Source organism: Phyllopteryx taeniolatus, chromosome 11 (genome assembly GCF_024500385.1).
Source record: "Phyllopteryx taeniolatus isolate TA_2022b chromosome 11, UOR_Ptae_1.2, whole genome shotgun sequence".
NCBI classification, from domain to species: domain Eukaryota; kingdom Metazoa; phylum Chordata; class Actinopteri; order Syngnathiformes; family Syngnathidae; genus Phyllopteryx; species Phyllopteryx taeniolatus.
The window spans coordinates 16,946,810-16,974,470 of record NC_084512.1 but is presented as its reverse complement, the minus strand read 5'-3'; the positions used below and the strand labels follow the sequence as shown (position 1 = coordinate 16,974,470).

Below are 27,661 nucleotides of genomic sequence, written 5' to 3'. Positions count from 1 at the left end.
TAGTACACACAGAGTGTCTCGCTCTCCTGGAAAAGAAAGACTCTGCATGAGGGATAGAGTCAGATGTGTCCAACTACATTTTCACAGTTTTACCTTGTATCACAGCCCTGTCATTAACTGTGTACCACTTCACCTGGCGTAATGACCCAGTCCTATAGACATCCATTTTAAGGTAATACCCTCAGAGATTTTAATTGAAACAAATGCATTTGCCTAATCAGGGACATTGGTGACTGAAGATCACAAAGTAGCATGTCTCTAAAATACAGTGGAACCTCCAAAGTCAAATGCAAGTCTCTTCCGTGACTCTGGTTGACTTTCAAAGTTACTAGCTGCTATTTTAAGTTTTTTCCAAATTATTTTCTCAAAACGTAAAGTGAATTAATGCATTCTAGACCCAAAATATGGCCATCCTAAAACCAAACGCTACACCCCATTTAAGTCAAACATTTCTTGAATGTCATACAAGAATAAATAAAAGTGACCTTCGTATAACTTCAGTAAAACTACTTGATCTTTGACACCTGACGGATACGTAATGGGGCACAGGAAGATGTTTGCTTCCTGGTCATTTACATACTAGTCATTGGCTATAATATCTTGGTAAATTTCATTTGTGTATATCCTATATGTATTTAGGCATGCAACGGTTATTCAAATAACTAGAGTAATTCAATTACAAAAAAGGTTGAAGCAAAATCTCTGCCTTGTAGCTTCCAAGGGATCATTCTTCCACACAGACTAATTTTACTGCAGTTGCACGCACCATTACGTGTAGAAATAAGTTGCTGCAATGGGAGCAAGACAGGAGTAAAGAGTCCGCGAAAGACAATGCCCAAAGTTTGGGATCATTTCACACAAAAACAACAGATTAAGTGCAATCTGTACCACAACAGCATGTGGGCAATTGTCAACAGAATGTAATGGTTCGATGTTATATAATTTGATATTGCCTGTACCATCAAGTTAGAACATATTGTCGTGGTGCAAAATAGACATGGCTGCCGGCGCACCTTTAATCCCTTTATTGGACAAACAGTATGAAAACTAGCATGTAATAAGCATGTTCATTCAACGGCTGCCGATGTCCACAACTCATGCCAAGTAACTCAACACATGACTGGCCAACAAGTTAGCAGCCTGCAAACTCTTCACTCTCATTCACAGACACCCACATCACTCACCATGCCAGGCCCCAGCTTTTAAAGCCATATAAATGCAAAAGTCACAGAAACTACCATAGAATGTGAGGATAGTGATCCCAAGAGGACAAACATAATACCTGCACCTCACATGTGCATGTTATTGTGTTTGATAATGACAAAATCTATTTTTATCAGATTACTCGTATAATCGATGGAATAATCGATTGAATAATCGATTCTAAAAGATATTCAATAGCTTCAGCCATATGTAATTGATACATTTAATTGTATCAAGCCAAGGTGCCAGACCCCTTCACAATAAGTTCTGTCTAAAATTCGTTTGAACTCCAACTTTTGAGGCATACTTTTTTACTTTAGTGATTTACTTGTATATAGTGGTTGGTTTCAAGCCTAACCACTATGATCACTATGTTCAAATGGACCAAATACAAAAGGCAAATACGAAGTATCATTCTTCAAGCGTGAATAATGATGGCATTATTCAGAAATATTGCTACAGTATGATATGTGATCTTAATAACTCCCTGCTGTATGTTGCCTTGCCACATACCTTGTGTTTCTGATTGATTGCGTCCCGACTGAGTATTGCGTCCTCGTAGATGTGATGATATGATCAAGTTGGAAGACAAAGAGTGGAACAGTTATGAATTTTGGAACCACATTTATTCATACATTATGGGCGGCTGTGGCTCAGTAGGTAGAGCAGGTCGTCCAGTAACCAAAAGGTCCCTGGTTTGAATCCTGGCTATGACTGTCTGCATGTCGAAGTGTCCTTGGGCAAGACACTGAACCCTGATTTGCTCCCAGTGGGCCTGGCAGCGCCTTGCATGGCAGCAGTCGCCCATTGGTGTATGAATGTGTCGGTGAATGTGAGGCTTTGTAAAGCGCTTTGGTCACTGTGATGGTGTAGATCAGAGGTGTCAAACTCAAGGCCCGGGGGCCAAATCTGGCCCACGAAGTCATTTCATGTGGCCCGCAAAAGCAAATTATCTGTGTCAACTTCCATCATTATTGCTCAAATTCTCATAAAATAATAACAATAAATAATAATAAATAGCAGTGTTGAGACATTGCAAGCATTTTCTGTTTATGGTAACTTGAACAAGAGTTGAACAAACTTCCTTCCATCCCTGACTTCTGATTTCAAAACTAGGTATCCATCAATTTGTTGTGTGTATGTAATAATGAGGTGACAAAACATTTATATGGTTTCACAGTCAACAGTCCTCTGAGGGAAACCATGACTACAATGTGTCTCCCGACCAAAATGAGTTTGACACACCTGGTGTAGATAAACCGCTATATAAGTGCTGTCCATTTTAACATTTACCATTTAGCATCCAAAGCGAATTTACTGTATTTTGATATACTGGAGAACAGTTCAACTAATCAGATTGATCCCTCACTCCCACCATCTCTTTGTCCCTCATATTTTAATTCATCATAAAGTTATTGAATTGACAACTTAATAAATTAGTTCAAATTTAAATTCATTCCTTGTTTTTTGAATTAGCTATTTAATTACCTTTATATTGATATTTGTTTTAGGTTGTGTACATCATAGTGCAGTTTGTTGTATTTATACTTTTTTATACTTGCTTTTATTTTGCCTTGTTTTGCCTTGTTGTTTCCAGTCAGGTCAGCATTGTAAATGAGAAACTGTTCTCAGTTACCTTACCTAGTTAAATAAATGTTAAATTGAAAAAATAAAATATATTTCTGGAATAAAAAAGCCCTTGATACACTAAAGGGAATCACGAGAAGAACATTTTGAAAAAGAGAAGAATATATATAAGGGAATATATGGGATGTCACCATAAACATTTGTCATATTTTTTAAATGAAAGTGATATTTCTTTTTACTTTTAATAATTAAGCAGTGGTTGTTAATAATGACATATTTTACACCTTTGTATGACTTAATAAACAACAGTTACTCTGGAACTGTTGTCTATTTCCATTGATTTCTCTTGGAAAAATTGTGTCGAAAGGAGGTCAGCCAGCATCCTGTAACGCGTCGTGTTCAACCTTGTGAGGTTCCACCGTACATTAGTGAAGAATTTGGGGTAAAATATCTTGAAAGTGACGCGTGTGTATCGTGAATGTTTGCTCGGAGGTCAGAAGATTACATATAGCTTAACTCTGTGTAAACAGGCTTTAGTGTTAAGACCTCCCATCTTTGTGGTGGAAAGAGTAATAAGGGTACAGGGCTTAAGGGAGGTGTTTAAATATGGTCTGGTAACAATCAGCCAAGATCCTAAAGTGTGTGTGTTTGTGTATGAGTGAGTGTGTGAATGAGCAGGTGGTGTTTTAAAAATCTTTTTTAACAGCCTTGCTCCATTTCTTTTCCACTCACAACTGTTTGACTTTTGACCGAGGCTTGTTAGAGCAGTCAATAATGGTACGCACGCACGCCCACTGGGCAAATAGGCTGAGCCCAGACAAGGTCATGGTCGGTGTCATCTAGTATCATTTTTATTGTCCCCCACCTCACACCTCTTCCCTAATTACCACTCACGTGTTTATTGTTATCGTAGCGCTGTGTATTGTGACTTCATGTGAAAGTCTTATGTTTATTTGACTCGCCAGAGAATGAGGTGGTCAGTCTGCCAACCAGTCACCTCAAAGGCTCCGTCTGTGTGTTTAAGGCTCATAATATAAACTCAAAGAATCTAGGCATTTTCTCTTCTGTTATTCTTGTTGTCTGTCAATATTTCACCCTAAGCAAATCTCCTTGGACCGCAGCAACCTGAGAACCAAGAGTAGTTATAGGATGTTATCTGTTATGTGCCCTATTGCTTTCTACAAGTCACTGATGGTGTAGTGGTACACTCCCCTGACTTTGGTGCAGGCAGCGTGGGTTCAGTTCCCACTCAGTGACGGTGTGAATGGTTGTCCGTGTCTATATGTGCCCTGCGACTGACTGGCGACCAGTTCAGGGTGTAGTCCGCCTTTCGCCTGAATTCAGTTGGGATAGGGTCCAGCGTCCTGCGACCCTAACCAGGATAAGTGGTGTTGAAAATGGATGGATGCTTTCTACAAGACAAGTAATATCATTATTTTGCTCATAATCTTGTTTGAATAATCATCCCATTTAGCCTTTTTTCCACCCCTCCGGAGATAGCAAAGCGCTTGTTGGATTCATTTGAATCTGACATTTGAGTTTGAAACTAGTTTTAATATATCTATATACTGCTGTGAACCGCTCCAGTGCGAGTTGCAGATCATGGCTTGACGAAGCCAACAGAACCGTATCACCTGCAAAAAGCAGAGATGCAATACTGAGGCCACCAAACCGGACCCCCTCTACGCCTCGGCTGCGCCTCGAAATTCTGTCCATAAAAGTTATGAACAGAATCGGTGACAAAGGGCAGCCTTGGCGGAGTCCAACCCTCATGAGTCTGACTTACTGCCGGATATGCGGACCAAACTCTGACTCTGGTCGTACAGGACTGAACAGCCCGTATCAGGGGGTTCGGCACCCCATACTCCCGAAACACCCCCCACAAGACTCCCCGAGGGACACAGTCGAACGCCTTCTCCAAGTCTACAAAACACATGTAGACTGGTTGGGCGAACTCCCATGCACCCTTGAGGAAACTGCTGAGGGTGTAGGTCCACTGTTCCATGGCCAGGACGAAAACCACACTGCTCCTCCTGGATCTGAGATTCGACTCCCCGACGGACCCTCCTTTCCAGCACCCCTGAATAGACCTTACCAGTGAGGCTGAGGAGTGTGATCCCCCTGTAGTTGGAACACACTCTTCTTAAAAAGGGGGACCACCACCCCAGTCTGCCAATCCAGAGGCACTGTCCCCGATGTCCACGCGATGTTGAAGAGGCGTGTCAACCAGGACAGCCCCACAACATCCAGAGCCTTTAGGAACTCCGGGCGAATCTCATCAACCGTTGCCACCGAGCAGCTTTTTAACCACCTCGGTGACCTCAACCCCAGAGATAGGAGAGCCCGCCTCAGAAATTGAGGAGGTCTTTGAAGTATTCTCCCCACCGACTCACAACGTCCCGAGTTGAGGTCAGCTTCGCCCCATCCCCTCTATACACAGTGTTGATGGTGCACTGCTTCCCCCTCCTGAGACGCTGGAGGGTGGAGCAGAATTTCCTCGAAGCCGTCCGGAAGTCTTTGTCCATTGCCTCACCGAACTCCTCCCATACCCGAGTTTTTGCTTCAGTGACCACCAAAGCTGCATTCCGCTTGGCCAGCCGGTAGCCATCAGCTGCCTCAGGAGTCCCACAGGCCAAAAAGGCCCGATACGACTCCTTCTTCAGCTTGACGGCATCCCTCACCGTTGGTGGCCACCAACGGGTTCAGAAATTGCCGCCACGACAGGCACCAACCACCTTACGGCCACAGCTCCGGTGGGCCGCCTTAGCAATGGAGGCGCGGAACATGGTCCACTCGGACTCGATGTCCCCCGCCTCCCCCGGAACATGAGCAAAGTTCTGTCGGAGGTGGGAGTTGAAACTCCTTCTGACAGGGGATTCTGCAAGACGTTCCCAGCAGACCCTCACAATATGCTTGGGCCTGCCACGTCGGATCGGCATCTTCCCCCACCATCGGAGCCAACTCACCACCAGGTGGTGATCAGTTGACAGCTTCGCCCCTTTCTTCACCCGAATGTCCAAGACATGCGGCCGCAAGTCCGATGACACGACCACAAAGTTGATCATCGAACTACGACCTAGGGTGTCCTGGTGCAAAGTGCACGTGTGGACACCCTTATGCTTGAACATGGTGTTCATTATGGACAATCCGTGATGAGCACAGAAGTCCAATAACAGAACACCGCTCACGCTCTGATCGGGGGGGTCGTTCCTCCCAATCACGCCCTTCCAGGTCTCACTGTCATTGCCCATGTGAGCATTGAAGTCCCCCAGCAGAATGATGGAGTCCCCAACGGGAGCGCTCTCCAGCACCCCCTCCAAGGACTCCAAAAAGGGTGGGTACTCTGAACTGCTGTATGGTGCATAGGCACAAATAACAGTCAGGACCTGTCCCCCCCACCCGAAGGCGGAGGGATGCTACCCTCTCGTCCACCGGGGTGAACCCCAACATACAGTCGTCGAGCCGGGGGGCAATAAGTATACCCACACCTACGCGGCGCCTCTCACCGTGGCCAACTCCAGAGTGGAAGAGAGTCCAACCCCTCTCAAGAGGACTGGTACCAGAGCCCAAGTTGTGTGCTGAGGCGAGTCCGACTATATCTAGTCGGAACTTCTCGACCAGCTCGGGCTCCTTCCCTGCCAGAGAGGTGACATTCCATGTCCCTAGAGCCAGCTTCTGTAGCCGGGGATCGAAAGGGGAACCCATGTTACCCTTTCGGGCTGTGCCCGGCCGGGCCCCATGGGTGCAGGCCCGGCCACCAGGCGCTCGCCTTCGAGCCCCACCTCCAGGGCTGGCTCCAGAGGGGGGCCCCGGTGACCCGCGTCCGGGCAAGGGAAAACTGAGTCCATCATTTGTCGTCATCATAAGGGGTCTTTGAGCTGTGCTTTGTCTGGTCCCTCACCTAGGACCTGTTTGTCATGGGTGACCCTGCCAGGGGCATAAAGCCCCAGACAACTTAGCTCCAAGGATCATTGGGACACACAAACCCCTCCACCACGATAAGGTGACGGCTCAAGGAGGGAGATAAAAATCAGTGAAACAGATTGTTGCCATGCAGCGTGCTTACTACCAATAGTGTTGTTGGAATATTTACATTATTACCATGAAGGCAACGGTGCGCCACTCGTCGTGTTTACATTTAGACGAACAAAAACAACAGCTTTCATGTATTGTAGTATTTATCTGGCGCTGTCTGCCCAAACTTGTATATTTCACTCACTTATAACTTGAGAAAACACCGTGCAGTAGATTGCAGATGTTTTGTTGTAGTTTTGACTGTGCATACACACACGCCCACACACAGCAACCTCAGAATTTGCATTTTATTTTGTATTTTGTATTTTTTATTATTAATGTTCATGCTGTGGTTAAAAAATCTGAAGTTACTCACTATTTACTCAGTACTTGAGTAATTATTTAACTGTGTGCTTTTTACTCTTACTCAAGTAATTATTTGGAGGACTACTTTTTACTTTTACTTGAGTCACATTATCGTCAAGTAACTGTACTCTTACTTGAGTACAATATTTGGCGACACTACCCACCTCTGGAGCGGACATCCTTTATTGCTACTCTTATGTTTAAGCAACATTTTTTTGCTCATCAGATCAGGCCTTGTCGTATTTGTTGCACTGGTCTTTTGTATTTTCGAGTTGAGGTGCTACGGGTCATGGCCCTGGTTGTGGTCGCAGTGTAACCGTGAAGCACACGTAACATGGGCGACAAGAGTTGATCCGCTATTACATCTTGTATTAATTAGGAAACGCGCCTACATTTATCTAATTAGTTTACAGATGTTAAAGTTAAATGTATTAAGTGACAGAGCGATGTTAGGGATTATGTATGTATCTGTAAATATGATTTTCATTCAGATAACAGCATCAGAGCCATATCGGAACATACATGTTTTCTGAGCCGCTTCTCCTCACTAGGGTCGCGGGCGTGCTGGAGCCTATCCCAGCTGTCATCGGGCAGGAGGCGGGGTACACCCTGAACTGGTTGCCAGCCAATTGCAGGGCACATAGGAACAAACAACCATTCGCACTCACAGTCATGCCTACGGGCAATTTAGAGTCTCCAATTCATGCATGTTTTTGGGATGTGGGAGGAAACCGGAGTGCCCGGAGAAAACCCACGCAGGCACGGGGAGAACATGCAAACTCCACACAGGCGGGGCCGGGGATTGAACCCCGCACCTCAGAACTGTGAGGCTGACGCTCTAACCAGTCGGCCACCGTGTCGCCCCATTCCTTCTTAAGAATGTTAAAAAGGCACTTTTTTGCAGCACAAATTTCTAAATCTTCTCCATGATTTGAGTTACATTCTAAAATTGACATTCTAGGGTAAGTGGTGAGTAATTTCTGTGTGCTGTTGACAAAAGATGAGGATTCATCAGCAAGTCAACCTCTTTGACTCAGGATAATCAGACTTTCATGAGCTGAATATATGACAGGTCCAACGAGTATAAATTTTATGGATACTCTGGTTACAGGCTTTAGATAAAAGAGCAATATTTTGTTGTTGTTGGATGAGTCAGTAGTTGGCTTTATATCCCGGCAGATGTTAGTCAGCATTAAACTCCTTCCCTTTTTCTCTCATTCTCAGTCTGATCTCACATCGATTGCATCATGTGTTGTTAATGTTTACAGCCTTTCACCAGTCGTTAGGTTTAACTAAACATTATACGGCGTACATCAGACACCAATACCCAAGTCTTGCTCTTTGGCCTAATGCCGACGTGCAGCCATCAATGATAGAAGCCTGAATGCTGAGAGCTGCTGGACTCAACCGAAGAGGAATATGACAAGAATAACAATTAAGCTTTGCTGAACAGTTTTGCCTGAGCATTTGTATGAGTTGTATTGTATTGTGACAGATAAGATTGACGTTAACACTAAAGATACAAAAACAGTTTAAAAGAAAGCCGAAGGGTAAAAAAAACAAGACCAGCATTAATTTAAAGAGGCAAGGTGAGGGGAATTCTGTGAACATCTGTGAAGGGCTTGCACATATTGTCTTCAGAATGAACTAGCAACTCTGGCCACATGGACCAATCATTATAATTTTCAGTTTTTACTCAAAGAACACAAACTATGTTTCCGTTTAAGAGTGGGTATCCATGCTCATTCCACACTCATTCGTTGTCATCATTTTGGGACACCGCTGTTCACTTTTGCAGATTTGCTTCTACATCATAAACAGATGTTACCTTAGTGTGTGCCACAGAAGCACATTAATTGTTACTGATAATTGTGATTGGGAGTCTGTTTTCCGGTGCTCCAGCAGTTTTAGAACTCCTCCAAACACATCTATCTAACGTCTAAAAGCAGGTTTGGACCAGTTTTTTTTTTTATTTATTCACATCCATAATCATATTATTAGATTTGGGCAGCTACTTGCAAAGATTGAGTGTATACTTAATAGATTTAAACAGTGTCTTTTTTACCCACTCATAATCGTGCCTCAATTTGATATATAATGATAATGGGGAACTGGCAAATACTAATACCTCACATCATAAACTAACCAGAATGTTCCTCTGTGGTCGTTTTGTCGTGGTTTTATGATGCGGGTGCCTTAACTTTATTATTTCCTATGAGAGTTCAGTTTTTTTTTTAATCCGGACAAATTGGAGGTGGACCAACCTCCTCCAGATTGTGTTCAATCTTTAAGGTTCCAGTGTCTTACATGTGATGCACTGTAAATTTAGCATGTCAAGGTGGGGATTATTTCATGTTTTGTTTACTCTGTCCACATGGCCTGCACAGGTCCAGATATGATGGATTTTCAAAAGACTACCTACAGTGTTTAAATCACACAGGGAAACAATATGTAATTCCATGTGTTAGCAATATGCTCCGAGTGCCCAGCCCCCTGCAAGCAAATGCAATTTTAATGGCGTGATGGATGGGATGGTTGAAAGCACTGTTTGGCCTGACACTCCTACACTACATTTGCCTTCTAAGAACACATTTTGTGTCAGATTGCTTGCTGCTTGAATGCATCGAGACAGTTTTCAATGAAGGGCTAGACTTTTTTTCCCCACAGGAATGTTGGCACCTCATGTTTGTGTTTTGAGGTGTGTGAGCCACATGGACCTTTTAGTAAGCGAGTAAACACGACTCATTCATTTGCAGCAATGCACACATTTGAGTTTTTTTACTTGACTGTCATTATGTATGAAATTACTTAATGAGATGTGTTTGAGTGCATGTGATAATTTTAGTCTGAATTCAAGGGTCTTTTATGTCCAGCTGTATAACTGTCTTGAGGTGAGATACTGAATCGTCATCATCGTCGTCATCAATCGCTTTTGTAACATTCGATACAATCTAAATAATATTCATCCATCGATCCATCCATCCATCCATTTCCTTTACCGTTTATCCTCACTAGGACAGCGTGCTGGAGCCTATCCCAGCTACCACAGGCAGGGCCGGGGATTGAACCCCAGTCCTCAGAACTGTGAGGCTGACGCTCTAACTAGTCGGCCACCGTGCCATAAATAATATTCTTCCTAGATAATTTTCTACCAATATTATGATCAGAAAACTTATGACTCTGCACAAGTTGCAAAACTACTGGTTGTTTTCTTGCTCATAATTCATACCTGATTTAATAAATTTAGGAGGCTTCTCATTGTTTTTTTGTTTTTTAAAAATCATATTTGGAACAATAAATTTAGCTCCTGCCAAAAACAAAAAAGCCCATATATTACAGTAAACTCCAGAAAATCTTGCTTGCACAAGAGTTTGGCTTGTTTCTTGCCAAGCCGCTAGTGTATTTCCCCTCTTTAATCCTCTTGTCTTCACTCGGAGCATATGGGTGGTAGGATTGTTAGACCTTCTCGGAGGCCATCTATCACTCTGCGGTGTCCTGCTGTGTAGGAGATTCACAGCCAGCTTTCCACTCTTAAACAGAGGGAGAAGAAAAATTGATAGAAAGAGAAGTGAGGGAAGGAATGAAAATGGAGAAACAGCAAGGCAGCTGAGAAAGACAGCGTCATGAAAGAACATATCAAAACAAGTATATATATATATATAATTGTTTTACTTGTTTTGATATGTTCTTTCATGACGCCGTCTTTCTCAGCTGCCTTGCTGTTTCTCCATATATAACGTATATTGTAAGGCAGCCAGAGAATGCACAATCTATCAATTTTAACTTGTTCTTACTCAAAAGCCTGTTAAACCTATGTTTTTGAGTTGTGCAGCCATATAAAGTACTCCAGGTTTTGAAACATTACTCTTTTTAGGTAACTAGTGTACCTGCACTGATACCCAAAGTCTGAATCTATCAACATTAGGTTAATAAAAACAGATGCAGAAATGTACTGTATGTAATAATCCAAATAACAGAATCAGTTAAAGCAGTTAAGCAGACGTTCACCATGCGACTCCTCCATCTGAAGGCCATTCTAAACAGCATCAAAATTGCAGGAGTGGCAACACAGAATCAATATCTTTACAAATGGAATACTTGTCAGTAAACCTCATGAGAATCCAGTGGAGAAATGAGCAAGTTACGACTGTCAATGCATTGCCCTTGATGGGATCGTCAACCTCCCCAAATTGTCCGCGATGTAGTCATGTTGGATAGCCATGGTACTACAGCACGCTCACATATTTAGTGTGCATACAGTGGCTGAAATAAGTATTTAACACGTCACCATTTTTCTCACTAAATATATTTCCAAAGGTGCTATTGACCTGAACATTTCACCAGATGTTGGGAACAAGCCAGGTAATCCACACGCACAAAGAAAGTAGAACAAATAAGACCAGAAATTAAGTTGTGTGTGAAAATGTGAAATGACACAGGGAAAAAGTATTGAACACATGAAGAAAGGGAGCTGCAAAAAGGCATGGAAAGCCAAGACAACACCTAAAATCTATCAATAATCAAACAGCAATCCACCCCCTTGTGAGTGCAAATGAATGTCAGCTGGTTCAGTCCTAATTGATGGCCTACAAACCTTCTCATTGCCAAGGTGTGAATCAAGACACATCTCATGATGGGTAAGAGCAACGAGCGGTCTCAAGACCATCGCAAACTAATTGTTGCAAAACATAACGGTGTCATCGGTTACAGGGACATATCTAAGCTTCTGAATGTTCCAGTGAGCACTGTTGGGGCCATAATATGTAAGTGGAAAGCCAATCACCTCCATAAATTTGTCTCGATCAGGTGCTCCTCGTAACATTTCTGACAGAGAAGTGCAAAAAATAATCAGAAGATTTGTCCGAGAGCCAAGGACCACCTGTGGAGAGCTTCCAAAAGACCTGGAATTAGCAGGTACTGTTGTCAAAGTAAAACAGTGAGTAATGTACTCCGCCGCCATGGCCTGTATGCACACTCAACACGCGAGACCCCATTGCTTAAAAAAGCATGTCAAAGCTTGTTTAAAGTTTGCTGAACAACATTTGGACAACCCAATTATATACTGGGAGAATGTAGTCTGGTCTGATGAGAGCAAAATTTTACTCTTTGGATGCAATAATGCACACCACGTTTGGAGGAGAAATGGCACTGCACATCACCCAACAACATAACAACAGTGAAGTTCAGCGGTGGGAACATGATGATGTGGGGCTGCTATTCAGAAAATGGTACTGGTAAACTTCACATTATTGAAGGAAGAATGAATGGGCAAATGTACAGAGACATTCTTGACAAAAATCTGCTGCCATCTACGAGGATAATGAAAATGAAACGAGGGTGGACATTTCCGCAGGATAATGATTCAAAACATACTGCCAAGGAAACGCTCAATGTGTTTCAAAGAAAAAAAATAAAGCTGCTCGTATGGCCCTGCCAATCACCTGACTTGAATCCCATTGAAAATCTATGGAAAGAACTGAAACTCAAGGTCCATAAAAGATCCTCACGGAACCTTCAAGTTTTGAAGACTGCCTGAGTGGAGGAATGGGCCAAATTCACACCAGACCAATGCAGTTTCTCCATACAGGAGGCGTCTTGAAGCTGTCATTGCAAACAAAGGCTTTTGTACAAAGTATTAAATAAGTACCAGTTGAGGCGGCACGGTGAGTGTCATGAAATTCGCCTTGGTCAGAGGCGTGAAAAACAGAATGGAAAAGGGAAATCACATTTTCTGTGGAGCATACAAGACTGCTTGCAGTGGCCCAAGAAAGAGAAGGATGCAAGCGAAACCTTTTAGTATGAGTGGCTCGAGTTGACACCTCTATGCAAGAGCAGATGTTTGATTAACTTCACTTGGCTTTGTCCGTTCCCCCTGGCAAAGTAGACTAGCACTGGGTCTGATGAAGCCAGAATGCCCCGTTTGCAGCATTAACCATCTGGATCAGCATCTAGTGATCGTTGTGTTAAGTCCAAATACAATGGGGTACCAAAAAGAGAACACATAAACTCAGCCAAGGCCGCCCTAAAGTGATGCTGCAGTTGATTATGTTGCCATGCAAAACTCTTAAGTCTTGTCTTCCTACTGATTAATATAATTAATGTCATAGTTTGTTTTGGTGTCTTTTCATTAAAGCAAAGTACAGCAAAATATGTATATGTTTTTTAAGAAAGATGCTGCTTTAATATTTGAATGACTCAAAGTCAGCATGTACAGGTGTGTGGTCGGTTGTCTGTCAAGAGGAGGGACCTTTAATCATCTGAAGCCTCTCCTTTAATATGTCAGTAGGTGAATTCATCTTTTAGCACAGTACTTGTCTGAAATCTCTAAGATGTAACAAAACAAGATTATATGGCACCAACTAAAAAAATCGCCACACGTCTCAGTGAGCCAGCAACTATAGTTGTCTTGACAAAGGCTCAATGTGTATGTAAACTTGTTGCTAACATGACCAACCTCCATCTCTGAAACACTGATAGACATACCAAGGTGACTGATGTGATCAAACACCCCATAAATTTGTAAACATCAGAAGTTTGACTTGGCCCTATAATATTTTTGTTCTACTCCAAAAGTTATGCATGTATGTATGTCAAATTTTAGAATATTTTGAGAATGTCTACTGGGTCCACAAAGTAATTAAAAATATACAATTGATGAATTTTCCTACCTTTTTTTTTTTTTTTTTTAACCAAAGTATTGGATGTAATATAGAAAATCGAATTTAAAAAAAAATCAGTATTCATAATATTTTGACAATAAGCTTTGTTTCAGTTTTGTTTTCTAAAATTGTTCTCGACGGTTGGCTTCAGTCACCTGCCGAACATTTACTGGTCGGTAATTTTCTTCCACTGATATGGCATTTAAATTTTTTTTTGTTTCTTTTGAACAGCAAATTTCCTTTAAAGTAATATAATACATAGCATGGTGAATAACTGGTTAGTACATCTGCCTTACAATTCTGAGGAACTGGGGTTCAAATCCCGGCCCCGCCTGTCTGGAGTTTGCATGTTTTCTCCGGGCACTCCGGTTTCCTCCGGGCACTCCGATTTTCCTCCGACATCCCAAAAACATGCGTGGTAGGTTGATTGAAGACTCCCCGCAGGTGTGAATGTGAGTACGAATGGTTGTTTGTTTCTATGTGCCCTGCGATTGAATGGTGACCAGTTCACGGTGTACCCCACCTCTCACCCGAAGATCGCTGTGATGGGCTCCAGCACACCCGCGACCCTAGTGAGGATAAGCGGTACAGAAAATGGATGGATGGATAGTATAATACAAAAAAATATATACTTGTTGTTTCCTTTTTTCATTTATAATATAATGTGCAGTGTTCCCAATGCACTGAAATAAAAAAAATAAGTTAGGTTAATTGACAGCTCTAAATTGCCCGTAGGTGTGAATGTGGTTGCGAATAGTTGTTTGTTTATTTGTATGTGCCCTGCGATTGGCTGGCAACCAGTTCAGGATGTACCCCGCCTCCTGCCCGATGATAGCTGGGATAGGCTCCAGCATGCCCGCGACCCTCGTGAGGAGAAGCGGCTCAGAAAATGATTGGATGGGTGGAACGATTTTGAGTTTTACTCATGCTTTAAACACACTAATATTATTTTATTTTATATTATTACTATATACTGTTTTGGGATTTCGGCCCAAGATTCAAGATAAAGGAGAACTAAACCTAAGTTGTCAAAACTTTGTTATATTTGAAATGTTGCTATCTTCTTTATCAGTTGCTGTAAATATACAAAGTATTTATTCTAAAAAATAAATTTAAAACATCACATTGCTTTTGGGGACTGACATTTTTAGGTCTTTTCAATCTCGCAAGAGTGGAAATTTGCAAGAATGTGACGTAGGTTTGCCAATTTCTGCCCACTTTATTTACTAAGAGAACCATAGCATTAATAAACTTTAAAAAACTTGAAGGTAGATATCTGATTTTATGACAAAAGCTACATAATAGAGACCATGATCATAAATGTCATGGGCGGCACGTCTGGTTAGCACATTCTCCTCAAAGTTCTGAGATCCTGGGTCAAATCCCGCCTCACCTGTGTGGAGATTACATGTTCTCCCCATGTCTGCGTGGGTTTTCTCCAGGTACTACGGTTTCCTCCCACATTCCAAAAACGTTCATGGTAGGTTAATTGAAGACTAAATTGGGCTTAAGTGAATGTGAGTGTGAATGGTTTTTGATAGTGCAAATATGCATACGAATGTTTGTTTGTGCGGCACGGTAGCCGACTGGTTAGAGCGTCAGCCTCACAGTTCTGTGGAGCCGGGTTCAATCCCCGGCCCCGCCTGTGTGGAGTTTGCATGTTCTCCCCGTGCCTGCGTGGGTTTTCTCCGGGCACTCCGGTTTCCTCCCACATCCCAAAAACATGCATTAGTTGGAGACTCTATATTGCCCGTAGGCATGACTGTGAGTGCGAATGGTTGTTTGTTTCTATGTGCCCTGCGATTGGCTGGCAACCAGTTCAGGGTGTACCCCGCCTCCTGCCCGATGACAGCTGGGATAGGCTCCAGCACGCCCGCGACCCTAGTGAGGAGAAGCGGCTCAGAAAATGGATGGATGGATGTTTGTTTGTTTATATGTGCCCTGTGATTGCCTGGCAGCCAGTTCAGGGTGTACCCGGCCTCTCGCCGAGAGTAAGCTGAGATAGGTGCCAGCACTCCTGCGACCCTAGTAAGGATAAGCGGTTAAGATAATGGATGGATGGCTGAACGACATCATCTACATGTACTTACGAGTTGTGAGCTGAGCTCTTTCACCTCAAGAAATTAATGTCCAATGTTATTACTCTTCACTACGCTTCCTCTCATGACCGCTGCATGTTTTCCATCTCAGCCAGTACACAGGATGGAATGAGTAAATCAATCGTTCTCTGCAATCTGTCAATGGACACAGTTCAGTGGCGCACTGTATTGGCAGGTACTCAGTACTTTGACTTGGTCGTCGCTTCCGGTCTACAGCTGCTCATGATTTCACCCAACATGCCCCCCCACCTCCTTACCTTGATTAATTATTCTATTTATTTTTTATTGCACAAACGCACTATTAATCAGAGTATCGTGTTTTGACTAGTGCTGGCAGATACAATGTATTCTTGCAGTTTAATGTGGACCCAGTAGATGGATTTTATTAGTATGCATAACTTTTGGAGTAGAACAAAAATATCATAGGGCCCCAGTGAAATTCAAATGTTGGGGCATTTGATGCACTCTATTGATCACACTTTCCTATATTTTCTTTTCATTGCATATAAACTGGCAGCACGGTGAACAAATGGTTAGCACATATGCCTCACAGCTCTGAGGACCGGGTTCAAATCCCGGCCCCGCCTGTGTGGAGTTTGCATGTTCTCCCCCGTGCCTGCGTGGGTTTTCTCCAGGCACTACGGTTTCCTCCCACATCCCAAAGACATGCATTAATTGAAGACTCTAAATTGCCCTTAGGTGTGAACGTGAGTGCGAATGGTTGTTTGTTTATATGTGCCCTGCGATTGGCTAGCGACCAGTTCAGGGTGTACCCTGCCTCTCGCCCAAAGATAGCTGGGATAGGCTCCAGTACGCCCGCGAACCTAGTGAGGATAAGCAGTCTGGAAAATTAATGAATGATTTGCGATAGAATCCAAAATGGTGCCAAGCTTCATTAACTGTACATGCAATGGTTTACGTATAAACATATTAACTTTTTGTACTCTTTAAATACTCTAAACCTTAATGATAATTTTTTAGTTCAGATGAGGACAAGGTCGCACCATGAGTTTCTCTCCTATTATGCCCAAAGCAGCTAATGATGCAGAGGTATTCCTTGAAGATTGTTCACTGATGAATGCCATGTAACTGTGGATGGTCCAGATCAGTGGTTTTTAAAGTGGGGGGCACACCCCCTAGGGGAAGCGCAGAGCATTTGCAGAGGGGGCGCAGGACACGGGACGAATGAATGAATGAAAAAATTGCATTAATAGCAATGTTGAATATTTAAAAAAAGAGAAACTTGTTACACTGAACATAATTACACAGCTAAGTTGCTTGAAAACAGTTACTTATTATAACCTGAAGTTTATGGCATTTCACTTTTACTTTTTTTCCCAAAACGTTGAAATTTTTATTAATTTCGATGTGTGAAATAAACTGCAACGGACTCTGAAAACAAAATGTGTATGCATGTATGTCCTGTTTTTTTTTTTGGGGGGGGGGGGCGCCAACATTTCTTATGACCCAAAGGGGGGCCCAACAGAGAAAGTGTGGCAAACACAGGTCCATATGGATTGAGGAGTGGATGGTTGGTGGATGCCCACTATGTTGCAACAAAGCCGCGAAATTAGGAAGGATGTGGCAGAGTTTTGTTTTGGCCCAGAGTCATGCTGAAAGTGTGTAGTTGATTTCTTAAATGTGTGGAGTTTCTCACTGACCACCACCTTCGATGGTACAAAAGAAACCATATATTCCGTTGCAAAATCATCTTCATACATGACAACGCATCATCTCGTACTGCAAGGAATAACTCTGCTTAATTGGCTGCTATGGACATACAGGAGAGAAACTCATGTGTGTGGCCCCCATCCTTCCCTGACCTCAACCTTCCTGAGAACCTTTTGAGCATCCTCAATCAAAATATTTGAGGTTGGGAAGCTGTTCATGTTCAAACCGCAGCTGTGGGAGGTTATTCTGACATCCTGTAAGGCAATTCAAGTGGAAACTCGCCAAAAACTGAAGTTCAGTTGATGCAAGAATTATCTTTATCAAATACGGGATCCTATGTTAAAATATCACTTGACCTGTTAAAAAGTTTTTGAGTGAAATAGCTTTTGATTTAATTAAATATGACCTTCTAACGTAATCATTTGGAATTGTATATATTTTTTTTAATTCTTGAAAAAACTATGGTTATTATTGGGAGGTTTGTTCAATAACATTCAAATTTACTCTGTTGATGACTTGAAAATTCTGCTGACTGTCATTTGCATTGACTATTTAGGAAAATCAGAAAAAAATATAATTTGTAATAATAATTTGGAACACGGTCTACTGATATGCAACCACTTTCCTTGTCCTCCCCAAAAAATTTCTGCGCTTAGATTCTGATTGCAATGCTCCCTCTGCATATGCTCATTCAAGCCCATCATTAGTTGGCCGTAAAGTTCATATACCCTCTACAGTGACCTCCTTAAAGACATCTGGCGTGATGTTATTAGAAGGTGATGCTATTGTGTTGGCATTTAGACATCATCATAGGGTTTGTTGACTGTTCTGCTGAAGATGAGCTTGTTGGTTGATATGCAGGACAAAATAAGCATACTGTTCCAAAGTAAATAAACATTCAAAAAGCACTAAAGCACTTTTCAAAACTAATCCAAACACAGACTGCACATAAAGATAACTCAGCTGCCAATCATATCTCATGTGCAAGGAAAGCACAACCCATCTCTAACATTGTGAAAGGAAAATTCAAATGGAGGACCAAATTTGTTTGCAAATGTCTCCATATTTGTGTGTAAATGGACTGAGAATCTTATTATAATGCATATCTAGGCACTTGAAAGTCCGGAAACTCGTCACAAGCACATGTATAGTTGGAAAAGTCCTAATCTCTGTCTTCAAGAACATCTGGCTAGAACATCCATCAAAGTGCTGGGCTAAAGTCCCAGTTTTGTCATCATGGCTTGCTCGGCAACTGGGTCTTGGGAGTGAAGAGTTATGAGGGGCCCGGTTGAAGCAGTTGCCACCCATAGTGTTCTTACAGCACCTGCCTGATGTTTGACAAGATTTAATGTTGTGCCAAATCTGTTTCTATGAGCACAAATTAATTCAGTACCACTTAATATGTAATATTTCAAACTCTTTTTTCACAAAAAGGGAGTCTGGCATGACATGTGTTTGCTTTGCTGTCCTGTTTGGAATTTGGGCCTCCTCATCACCCTTGTCAATCACACAGCTAACCTAACATTTTTTAGGCCAGAATGTAGCAGATGTCCACCAAACAGATGTTTTACTTGCTGTTGTTGTGCATTTTTAACATGGTTAATTCCGAAGCATTTGTAAGAAAGTTCAATAAAGCATTCCCTCCAAGGATGAGTTTTGAATCAGTTGAACTGCATTCTCAAGCAGGTGTCTCAAAAAAAGGTGCTGCCAGGTTTATTTGGGTCCAAGCCCTTTGTTGATTCAGGCACAGACACGCCTTGGGCAACTCTTCCATTTGTTTTACTCCCTGTCCATAGGACTATTGTTTCCCTGCTATTTGAGAGCAATCAGTGCTAAAATTATATCATTAAAAGAGGTGTGTGACAAGATACCTAATAGGATAAAAGGTGGAAGCTTTACATCTGCCCTCTAAGAAGATGATGGGCATACCAATCTTTGCTCATAAAAACATCAGGTTCCTCTATTTACCTGCTATCAATCCCACTTGTTGTATTTGCCAAGAAATTGTACACTGACGAGTTAATATATTCATGCAAATATATATATATAGATCCATCCATTTTCTTAGCCGCTTCTCCTCACGAGGGTCGCGGGTGTGGTGGAGCCTATCCCAGCTATCATCAGGCAGGAGGCGGGGTACACCCTGAACTGGTTGCCAGCCAATTGCATGGCACATACAAACAAACAACCATTCGCACTCACAGTCACACCTACGGGCAATTTAGAGTTGTCAATTAACCAACCATGCATGTTTTTGGGATGTGGGAGGAAACCGGAGTGCCCGGAGAAAACCCACGCTGGCAGGGGGAGAGCATGCAAATATATATATATATATATATATATATATATATTTGTAACATTAGAAATTACAAATTACATATCGTATTGATAGATACCGGTATACGTGTATACAATGTGACAAAATGTTTTCATTTTTCTTATACCTATGTATAATATGCACTCTCGATATTTGATTAATCTTTTAGGGAAACATATTACACCAGAACACAATGAGCAATTTTGATTTGCTTTCGCGGGCCACATAAAATGATGTGGCAGGCCGGATCTGGCCCCGGGCCACCAGTTTGACTCCTGTGATTTAATTGATTATTGTTGGCTGTTAATTTATATTATACACAAGAAATGATGGTTTATTGCATAGCAGTTGTTGGCATAAATCACAGTGCCTACTTAGCAGTCATGTATCAAATTCGGTCTTCTTGATTGTTTCATTCCGTTAATCCAAATAGCATCTCTATTTCAGTCATCCTTGCTTTAGCTTCTAAGCAGGCCCACAAATTACAGCATCAACAAATTATTTGTTTTCCTGTTTCTAAACTAGCCACAAACTGTGGTTAGTGTTGAAAGGCTTACGCTTTTAATTGGGAATGAAACCACAAACATCCTGTTTCAGCAGCAAGTGGTTCTCATCCCAGTTGAGTCCAAACCATTAAAAAGCATCTTATATTATATTGTCCCAGTCTCTGTGTTTGATTTAAATGTCAAGGTCAAAGTATCTTAACATACATACCACATTGTCAAGCTCATACGTCCTGCGTCATCTCACGCTGGGCACACAGATGAGGTACAAACTCAAGTATAGTCTTTGCAAATTTACAAATCAAGGTGTTTTTGGTCTGACTCTCTCACTTGAATAAATGCCCAGCCGATGCCCCCCCCCCCCCCCCCCCCCCGCCTCCCATTACAAAAATTTAAAACATGTGCTTACCTCATAGCTTGCATTCGTTTCCAATATAGAGATGCTTTGACCTGATCGTTTGACTGAAAGATGAGTCCGTGCTGTGCAGCTTGTGGAGTCAAATGGAACTATATTGGAAGCACATTTTGCCCTCTGTTCTACTCTTAACACACGGTGTCAAGTTAATACAATGGCGTGAGGCCGGCTGACCAGTGCCCTCCATTGGCGAGTCGTCAGAACCAATCGGTTGGTGTGGACAGTAGGGGGAAAAAAAAAAAAGTCTAATTTGAAAAACATTTTGATCCAGGTTGGGTCAATTGTAGCTGGGTAAACTAATGTAGTATTATCAATATAGAATTAAAGATACTAATACATCGCTGTGAATTTTAATTTTAAACTTCTAATCAGTACTCTTAGTGTCTCAAGTGTTGGTACCTTGGACACCTGTGGTAACTCTGGTCACTAGTCTGTCTGAAAGTTCTACATGCATGTCCCTCTTCATTTAATTGGTATAAGTTAACCAGAATCAGATCTCCTAGTTATGCAGTTGACAGTACACTGTTAATGTCCATTGCAGTTCAGATTTTTAATTAGTTGTTTGTTCTGACAAAAAAAAGTTAATTTAAAAAAAAAAAGTCTTTGTAAAAATGTAAGCTTTTATTTGTTTATTTTTACATGGATTAATCACAGGGACCGAAAGCAAAGAGGGGGTTATCCTGGTTAAGACCAGGCCTGGCAGGTGGTCTCTGTCTACCCTGGACCCCACAAAACCCTTAATATACAGCTTCAGACACCTGAGATTAACCTGCAAAAAAATGCTGCTCAGAATTATAAAGTTGCTCCTCAAATGAAGTCATTGATTAGCCAAACTGCTCCGAAAAGAAAAAAAGTTATTTTTCGAGCCTTGTACATCCGGGTGCCATCGAAGTGAGCTTCGATGGCACCAGTGGTAAAAAATCCCTTCCAAGAGGTGTGTTAGAAAACTTCAGGACTGGTGTCATAAAAGATATATTTCAAATCCAATTCGCCTTCGAATTAACCCGCTGGAGTTTAATGCCCATCTTTCTCTGCCACACCTTCATGCACTCCTGAAAGGATTCTTCCGGGATACACCGCAGCGCCATTGTCACGGTCATCCTGATGTTGTCCATGTCTTCAAAACGGGTACCTTTGATGGCCCTCTTGTGCTTGGGAAAGACGAAAGAGGAGAAGAGCCAGGTTGGGTGAGTACAAAGGTTGCTCCAGCACGGCGATGTTCTTCTCGGCCAGGAACTGTTGGATGCTCAGGGCATTTTTAGCTGGTGCATTGTCATGGGGAATTAGCCACGAGTTGTTCTGCCACAGCTGTCATCTCCTCTCACGCACTGAATGAAGCAAACGCCTCAGGATCTCTCTGTAGTTGTGCTGATTGATTGTCTTGTTGAACGTCACTGTTGCCATCTGCCTGACACACTCAACGTTGGCCTCAGTCCTGCTCATTGAAGACCTTCCACTTCTGGGGTCGTCTTCCACATCCTTGCATCCCTCTTTAAAACTCTGGCACTACTCAAAAACGTGTGCGTGACATCGTCTCATCTCTGTACACTGGCAATAATCCCAGTGCTTTTGATGGAGATATGTACATAAAAGCACGTGGAAAAAAAATTCAATGACTGAAAAAGATGAGGTCACAGTTACAGTATACACTCTAAGGCTAATACATTGAAGGATAAATCTTTGTGAGTTTGAAAATATCTGTAAGGTAGAGCGATGGAAACACCAGGGTAAATGGCGTGAATGATGATTTTAGCCTTCTTATCTACACCATAGTCTGTCGAAAAAGAAAAATTAATGTGAGATTAACTTCTTGAAAGGAAGACACAACGGCAGCCTTAATTAGCATGGTGGAAATTCAGATATAGTTTGGTCTGTTTCCCTGCTAACTACAGTAACTAAGAAGGCTATGGTCGCTGAAACTTTTTGTTGCTCACATTATTGGCACAGATGTGCTGTTTTGACAGTGGAATGGATAGCATGCTGTCTATTAGCAGGCATCTAATCCTTTTAGGGTTTAGGGAATATGTTGTGGCGCAACACCAAACACAACAGTTTTTTGCCATCGCTCGGCTCAGCGAGAGTCACTCACATTTTGCCATCAGGAAGTACCCTGGTGCCCACTATATACAAACATTCTGAAATGTCCTATTGCACCCACTCATAGATGTATGACAGGAAAAAGAAGGCTCAAAATGAATTAGTTGCAGCATCTGTGTCCCCTACCTGCACATTTCTGGAGTATTCAAAGTATTCAAAGCCATATGAGGGCATTTTTTCCACTCTCTTCTTGCTTTGTTACCGCCACATTGTTTTTTTTTAAGGGAGGGATGGTTCATGTGGATGGCAATGAATAATTTCTTGTTTATTACAACGGCAGTATTTGTGCGTGTATGCTCCTGTTAGCACACACAGGCCAATGTCTTGCCTCAGTGTTTGAGCAAATTTGCAGAGCTGTAGAAATGAGGCATAACACTGACTGCTGTTGCTGGATTCTGTGCTTCACGCGACTGGCCTTTCTATCAGATAGACAGCATGACATGATCCAGACCCCACTCTTCGCTGCACACACAGACACGTATGCATGCAGCTTTCCATGTTTGACGTGCTTCTTCACGTCTTCACCAGTTGTTGGATTACTTTGTGACCAAGTCTGACAAGAATGTGTAATAATAGTTTGGACACTAATTTCAAAGAAAGATAATGATTAATGACATTAATGAATGCAATTGAGTGTGATTTGTCACTTCTGGGATTAGAAATGGCAGTTTTATGTTAGCTGGATTAAGTGCTTGTGTCTGTTTGTCGAACACGTCATCATTTGTATTGTTCCTTCCTCGAGGAGCGATCAACTTAGGCTTTACCCTATATCACTGAGTCAAATATTTATCAGCTTTATCAGCTTACTAACTCATTTACACAGCTGTACATATGGAATACATCCGTGCACATGTGCACAAACTTGCTATTGTCTGGCCAAGATCACATATTTGTAGCTTGAGGGTTCTCAAGTGTATGTATGGGAGCACTTTCATGTTGGCCCCAAGTGAGGGTGGAGTGCTCCAGCATTGTTTTCTATTTGGAAGAAAGCTGATGATGCCCTGCTCTTGGCAGGCAACAAATGAGAACTCCACTTCACTGGCCAGTAACACTATCCCTTGTCTTCAGGCTAGTAGCTGTTGTTTGTGTGCTCAGCCAAAACAGAAACTATAGCAAACATTCACCAACAGGCTAACCAAGGATTAACGGCCATTAAAAAAGATAGCTTGTTCCCAGGGAATCAAGTTAGTGTCTGCCCCATTTAATCAACAATGTGTGTCAACTCCCCACATTCTTAGAGAACTCTAGAGTTTTTGGACAATGAGTTTTTCAGATTTTTTTTTTTGGTTGGGGGAATAAGAAAATGAATACTTTCAGGTTTTATGTAGGAGGTAGTGCTGTACAATATGGACACAGTTTTATATGCCGATATATGTAATTTTATATCCTGATAATAATATGTATCATGACATCGAATTTTTCTTCAAAATTACATGAATGGCAGTTTTCTCTTACATTTACATTTATGGATAAAACACACATTTTATATAGAAATTACAAAAAAAAAAAATTATAATAAAATAAATACCATTTAAGCTATCTGTTTGTACAACCAGTTTTAAAGGAACACAATAAAGCACAAATAATAAGAATAAATAAAATAACAACAATAGAAAGTGTTCAGGTAAAGTGAAGGTTTACTCAGTTGTGGTGTCTCAGTCTGAAAAAAAGGGGCACTATGTAAAAGGAGTATGTTGATAAGAGATGACGATAAGAGCTGAAGAAAGTTGAGCCATTTCCATAATACAACTAGATAGATACTTAACTGGATGCCATGTTAGTTACAGTATGTGTGCCATGCTGTTAATAAACTGAATTTAAAAAAGACTGCTACTTGAGAATACCACACCGACCGGACCCGACCATGCGGAACAGCAACGGCTGGCCTAAGCCTACTAAACTGTGACTACTCTTAGCAGTAGATCACTCACCTTGTGCATCGATAAAGAATGCATCTAGCTTCAAGAACTAATATGAATTGCAGGACACATTGATCAGCGACACTTGGCGCACACTTTGCAGCCCCCAGGACTCCCTCAGTAGCAGCGTGGGCAATCTAAAACAACAATAGTCTTAGCATACGATTGACATTTTATATTGCTCTACAATACAGTATACAGTACTGTATATCGTTATATCGCATAGCTCTATAAGAGGTTTAAAAAAAAAACTGCCACTGACCATTCAGGTATAACAGCCATTTTATGCACCAGCACTCACATTTTCAGGGGCTCAATAGTATTTGTATTGTAAATAAAATCATAAATTAGAATTTTTGGATGAAAATCTTTTACAATCAGTGATTGCCTGAAGTCTGAAGGAGCTCTGCTGGGCCTTCACTACGTCACATTCACTTGCTGCTTGTTTGTGGGTCTTGTTGCCTTCACTATTGTCTATAATAACTTTTAAAAAAAAAAGCATGCTTTGTTGGCTTGAGATCATGCCATTAACTTAGCCATTGAACAATGTTAGAATTTCTGCACTTCAACAGAGCTTTTATTATCAATATAGCCGTAATGTTGGCTTATTGGTACTGTGGAGAGTAGCTGTACATTAGAATAATAATATCAATTTTGAAAGAATCTACAGTATTTACATACTGTATATATAACACCAGACTGTGAGACTGAGCAGAATGAAAGCAGCAGTGTATGTGGCAACTATATACATGTATACAGACGTGATTGTGAACAGCACCAAAACATTGTTTGTGGCAAAAAACTACATAATAAAAACAAAAAAACAATGATGGATAAAATAGGTTTCCACTTGTGCATGTTTTGATTTCTTTAGCTTCTTTGAATCACTTATTCTAACTTATTTATACAATCTTATAGTAGTTAAAAATGTTGTCATGTTACTGTTTTTTTCTTCGAATTAGGAAAAAAAATTGGAACAAATTAGACGTCATACGATTGTGTTTGACGTTTTGCTGTATTTGTACTTTCTACTTGTTCTGTGAGTTAAACATACACACTACAACAATGACGTGAAGATTCGTGATATATGTTCAATAGACTTCATTGGAACAATTCACAGTACCAGCAGCTAGGAAAAGATCTCTGGCAGCTTAATGTGCTCTGCTTTTGTCTACTCTGTCAAAGGCAACATGTAATCAGAAACAGACTAGTCAAGAGACAGGGTCAAATGTCAAGGCAATATTTGTATTATTTTAATAAGTCAAGCATATCAAATTTCAGAACGAGAGTATGAAACCCACCTGACCTCCAATATTGCACATGGAGCAAACTCATTTTGTACTGTCAGCATGTACCGCTAGCAAGACACAGTGTACATAATCTGCAGTGGGTAGAAACACTGGCATCTCCCCTGAATTACTTCACAGGGAAAGAAGTCTGATTTTCATATGAACAAATTTACATGCACAAAGATTGCAACGCAAGGCATACCACAACAACTGTCCAGTGGTGCTTTGGAATTCATCCAAATAAAGTGGTAAATTACATTACTAAATGTGCTATATATATATATATATATATATATATATATATAATTGTTGATGTTATTACAATGGATGCATAAAAAAAAAATCAAAGTTACAACTGCTTTGTGGTTTTCTCCTAGCCAGATCTTTAGACAAATTGTACAACTTTGCCGACTGCGCTGGTCTGCACCTGATCCTGGGCCTCAACGCGCTGCACAGAAACCCTGACAACTCCTGGAACACCTCCTCCACACTCAGCCTCCTCAAGTACAGTGCTGGCAAGAAATACAACATCTCCTGGGAGTTGGGCAATGGTCAGTACATTGCTTGGGGAATATGACTTGGTACCCATGTTTTTCACACTAGGAATTTCAAAGTCAGGATGGCCGAGCAGTCTCCCCTGGAGGCATGGGGTTCGAATCCCACTTCTGACTATAGCTTTTGCAAATTTCCCCATTGGGAGACTAATAAAGGTTATCTTATCTTAAGTGTCATATTTACAAAAGCATTTGCATTGTAATATTCAAATAATGTATACTTTTCATCAAACTTTCACAAAAAAAAAAAAAAATAATAATATGCAGTACACTATATTACTATTATTACTATTACATCGTTTCTGTTCAATGAAAAGCATACCGGCACATCCAATTATTTTTTAAGTCAATTTAGTTTTTGTCCCTCTTTAGATTTCAGAAAATATTTAGATACAAAGAAGAAATAGAACATGTTTTTGAATATGTCTGCACAAATGATAATTTGAAGGTACAAGCCAGCTGCAATATTACATTTTATCCATCCATCTACTTCATACCTCTTTTCCTGGATGACACATCCAGAATTGTCTTTGACACAACTCTTGTTTTGCATCCCCTTCGATTGTGCAGTGCAGTGAATGGACGTATATACCTGTCATGTAAAGCACAATGTAGGAGATATTACTTAACCGTTTCCTGTAGCCTCTTTTTTAGTATTCTTTATGGCTGGAATTCAGTTGTTAAATGTTTGGCATGATTTAAATTCCTGTGTCAATTTCAGTATTTCTCCTTTTTTTTAAAGGACAAAGTGATTGAAAGTATTTTTAAACACTACCATCACTGTGCTAAGATAGTCATTACATATGGTGTTTGCTTGTTTTTATATAGTCATATGAGCGTGTGTCCAGAATTTCAGGGGTTAATTGTAGCTTCACACGAGGAATGTGGAGGAAAATGCTGGTCCTTATGTCATTCTTGATCATCTGTGCTCCTGAAATAAGGAGAGGAACTGCAGCGCATTCAAACTC

The 27,661-nt window shown here is 41.3% G+C and overlaps 1 protein-coding gene across 5 annotated transcripts in view; it reads left to right on the top strand.

The window, feature by feature from the left end:
- Positions 1–27,661, top strand: part of hpse2 (heparanase 2) — a 66,860-nt gene that overhangs the window by 4,146 nt on the left and 35,053 nt on the right. For all 5 annotated transcript variants that reach the window (XM_061790312.1, XM_061790309.1, XM_061790310.1 and 2 more), the window contains exon 4: positions 26,517–26,690. In XM_061790312.1, the coding sequence (XP_061646296.1) occupies positions 26,517–26,690 (174 nt within the window). The remainder of the gene's footprint in view (positions 1–26,516; positions 26,691–27,661) is intronic.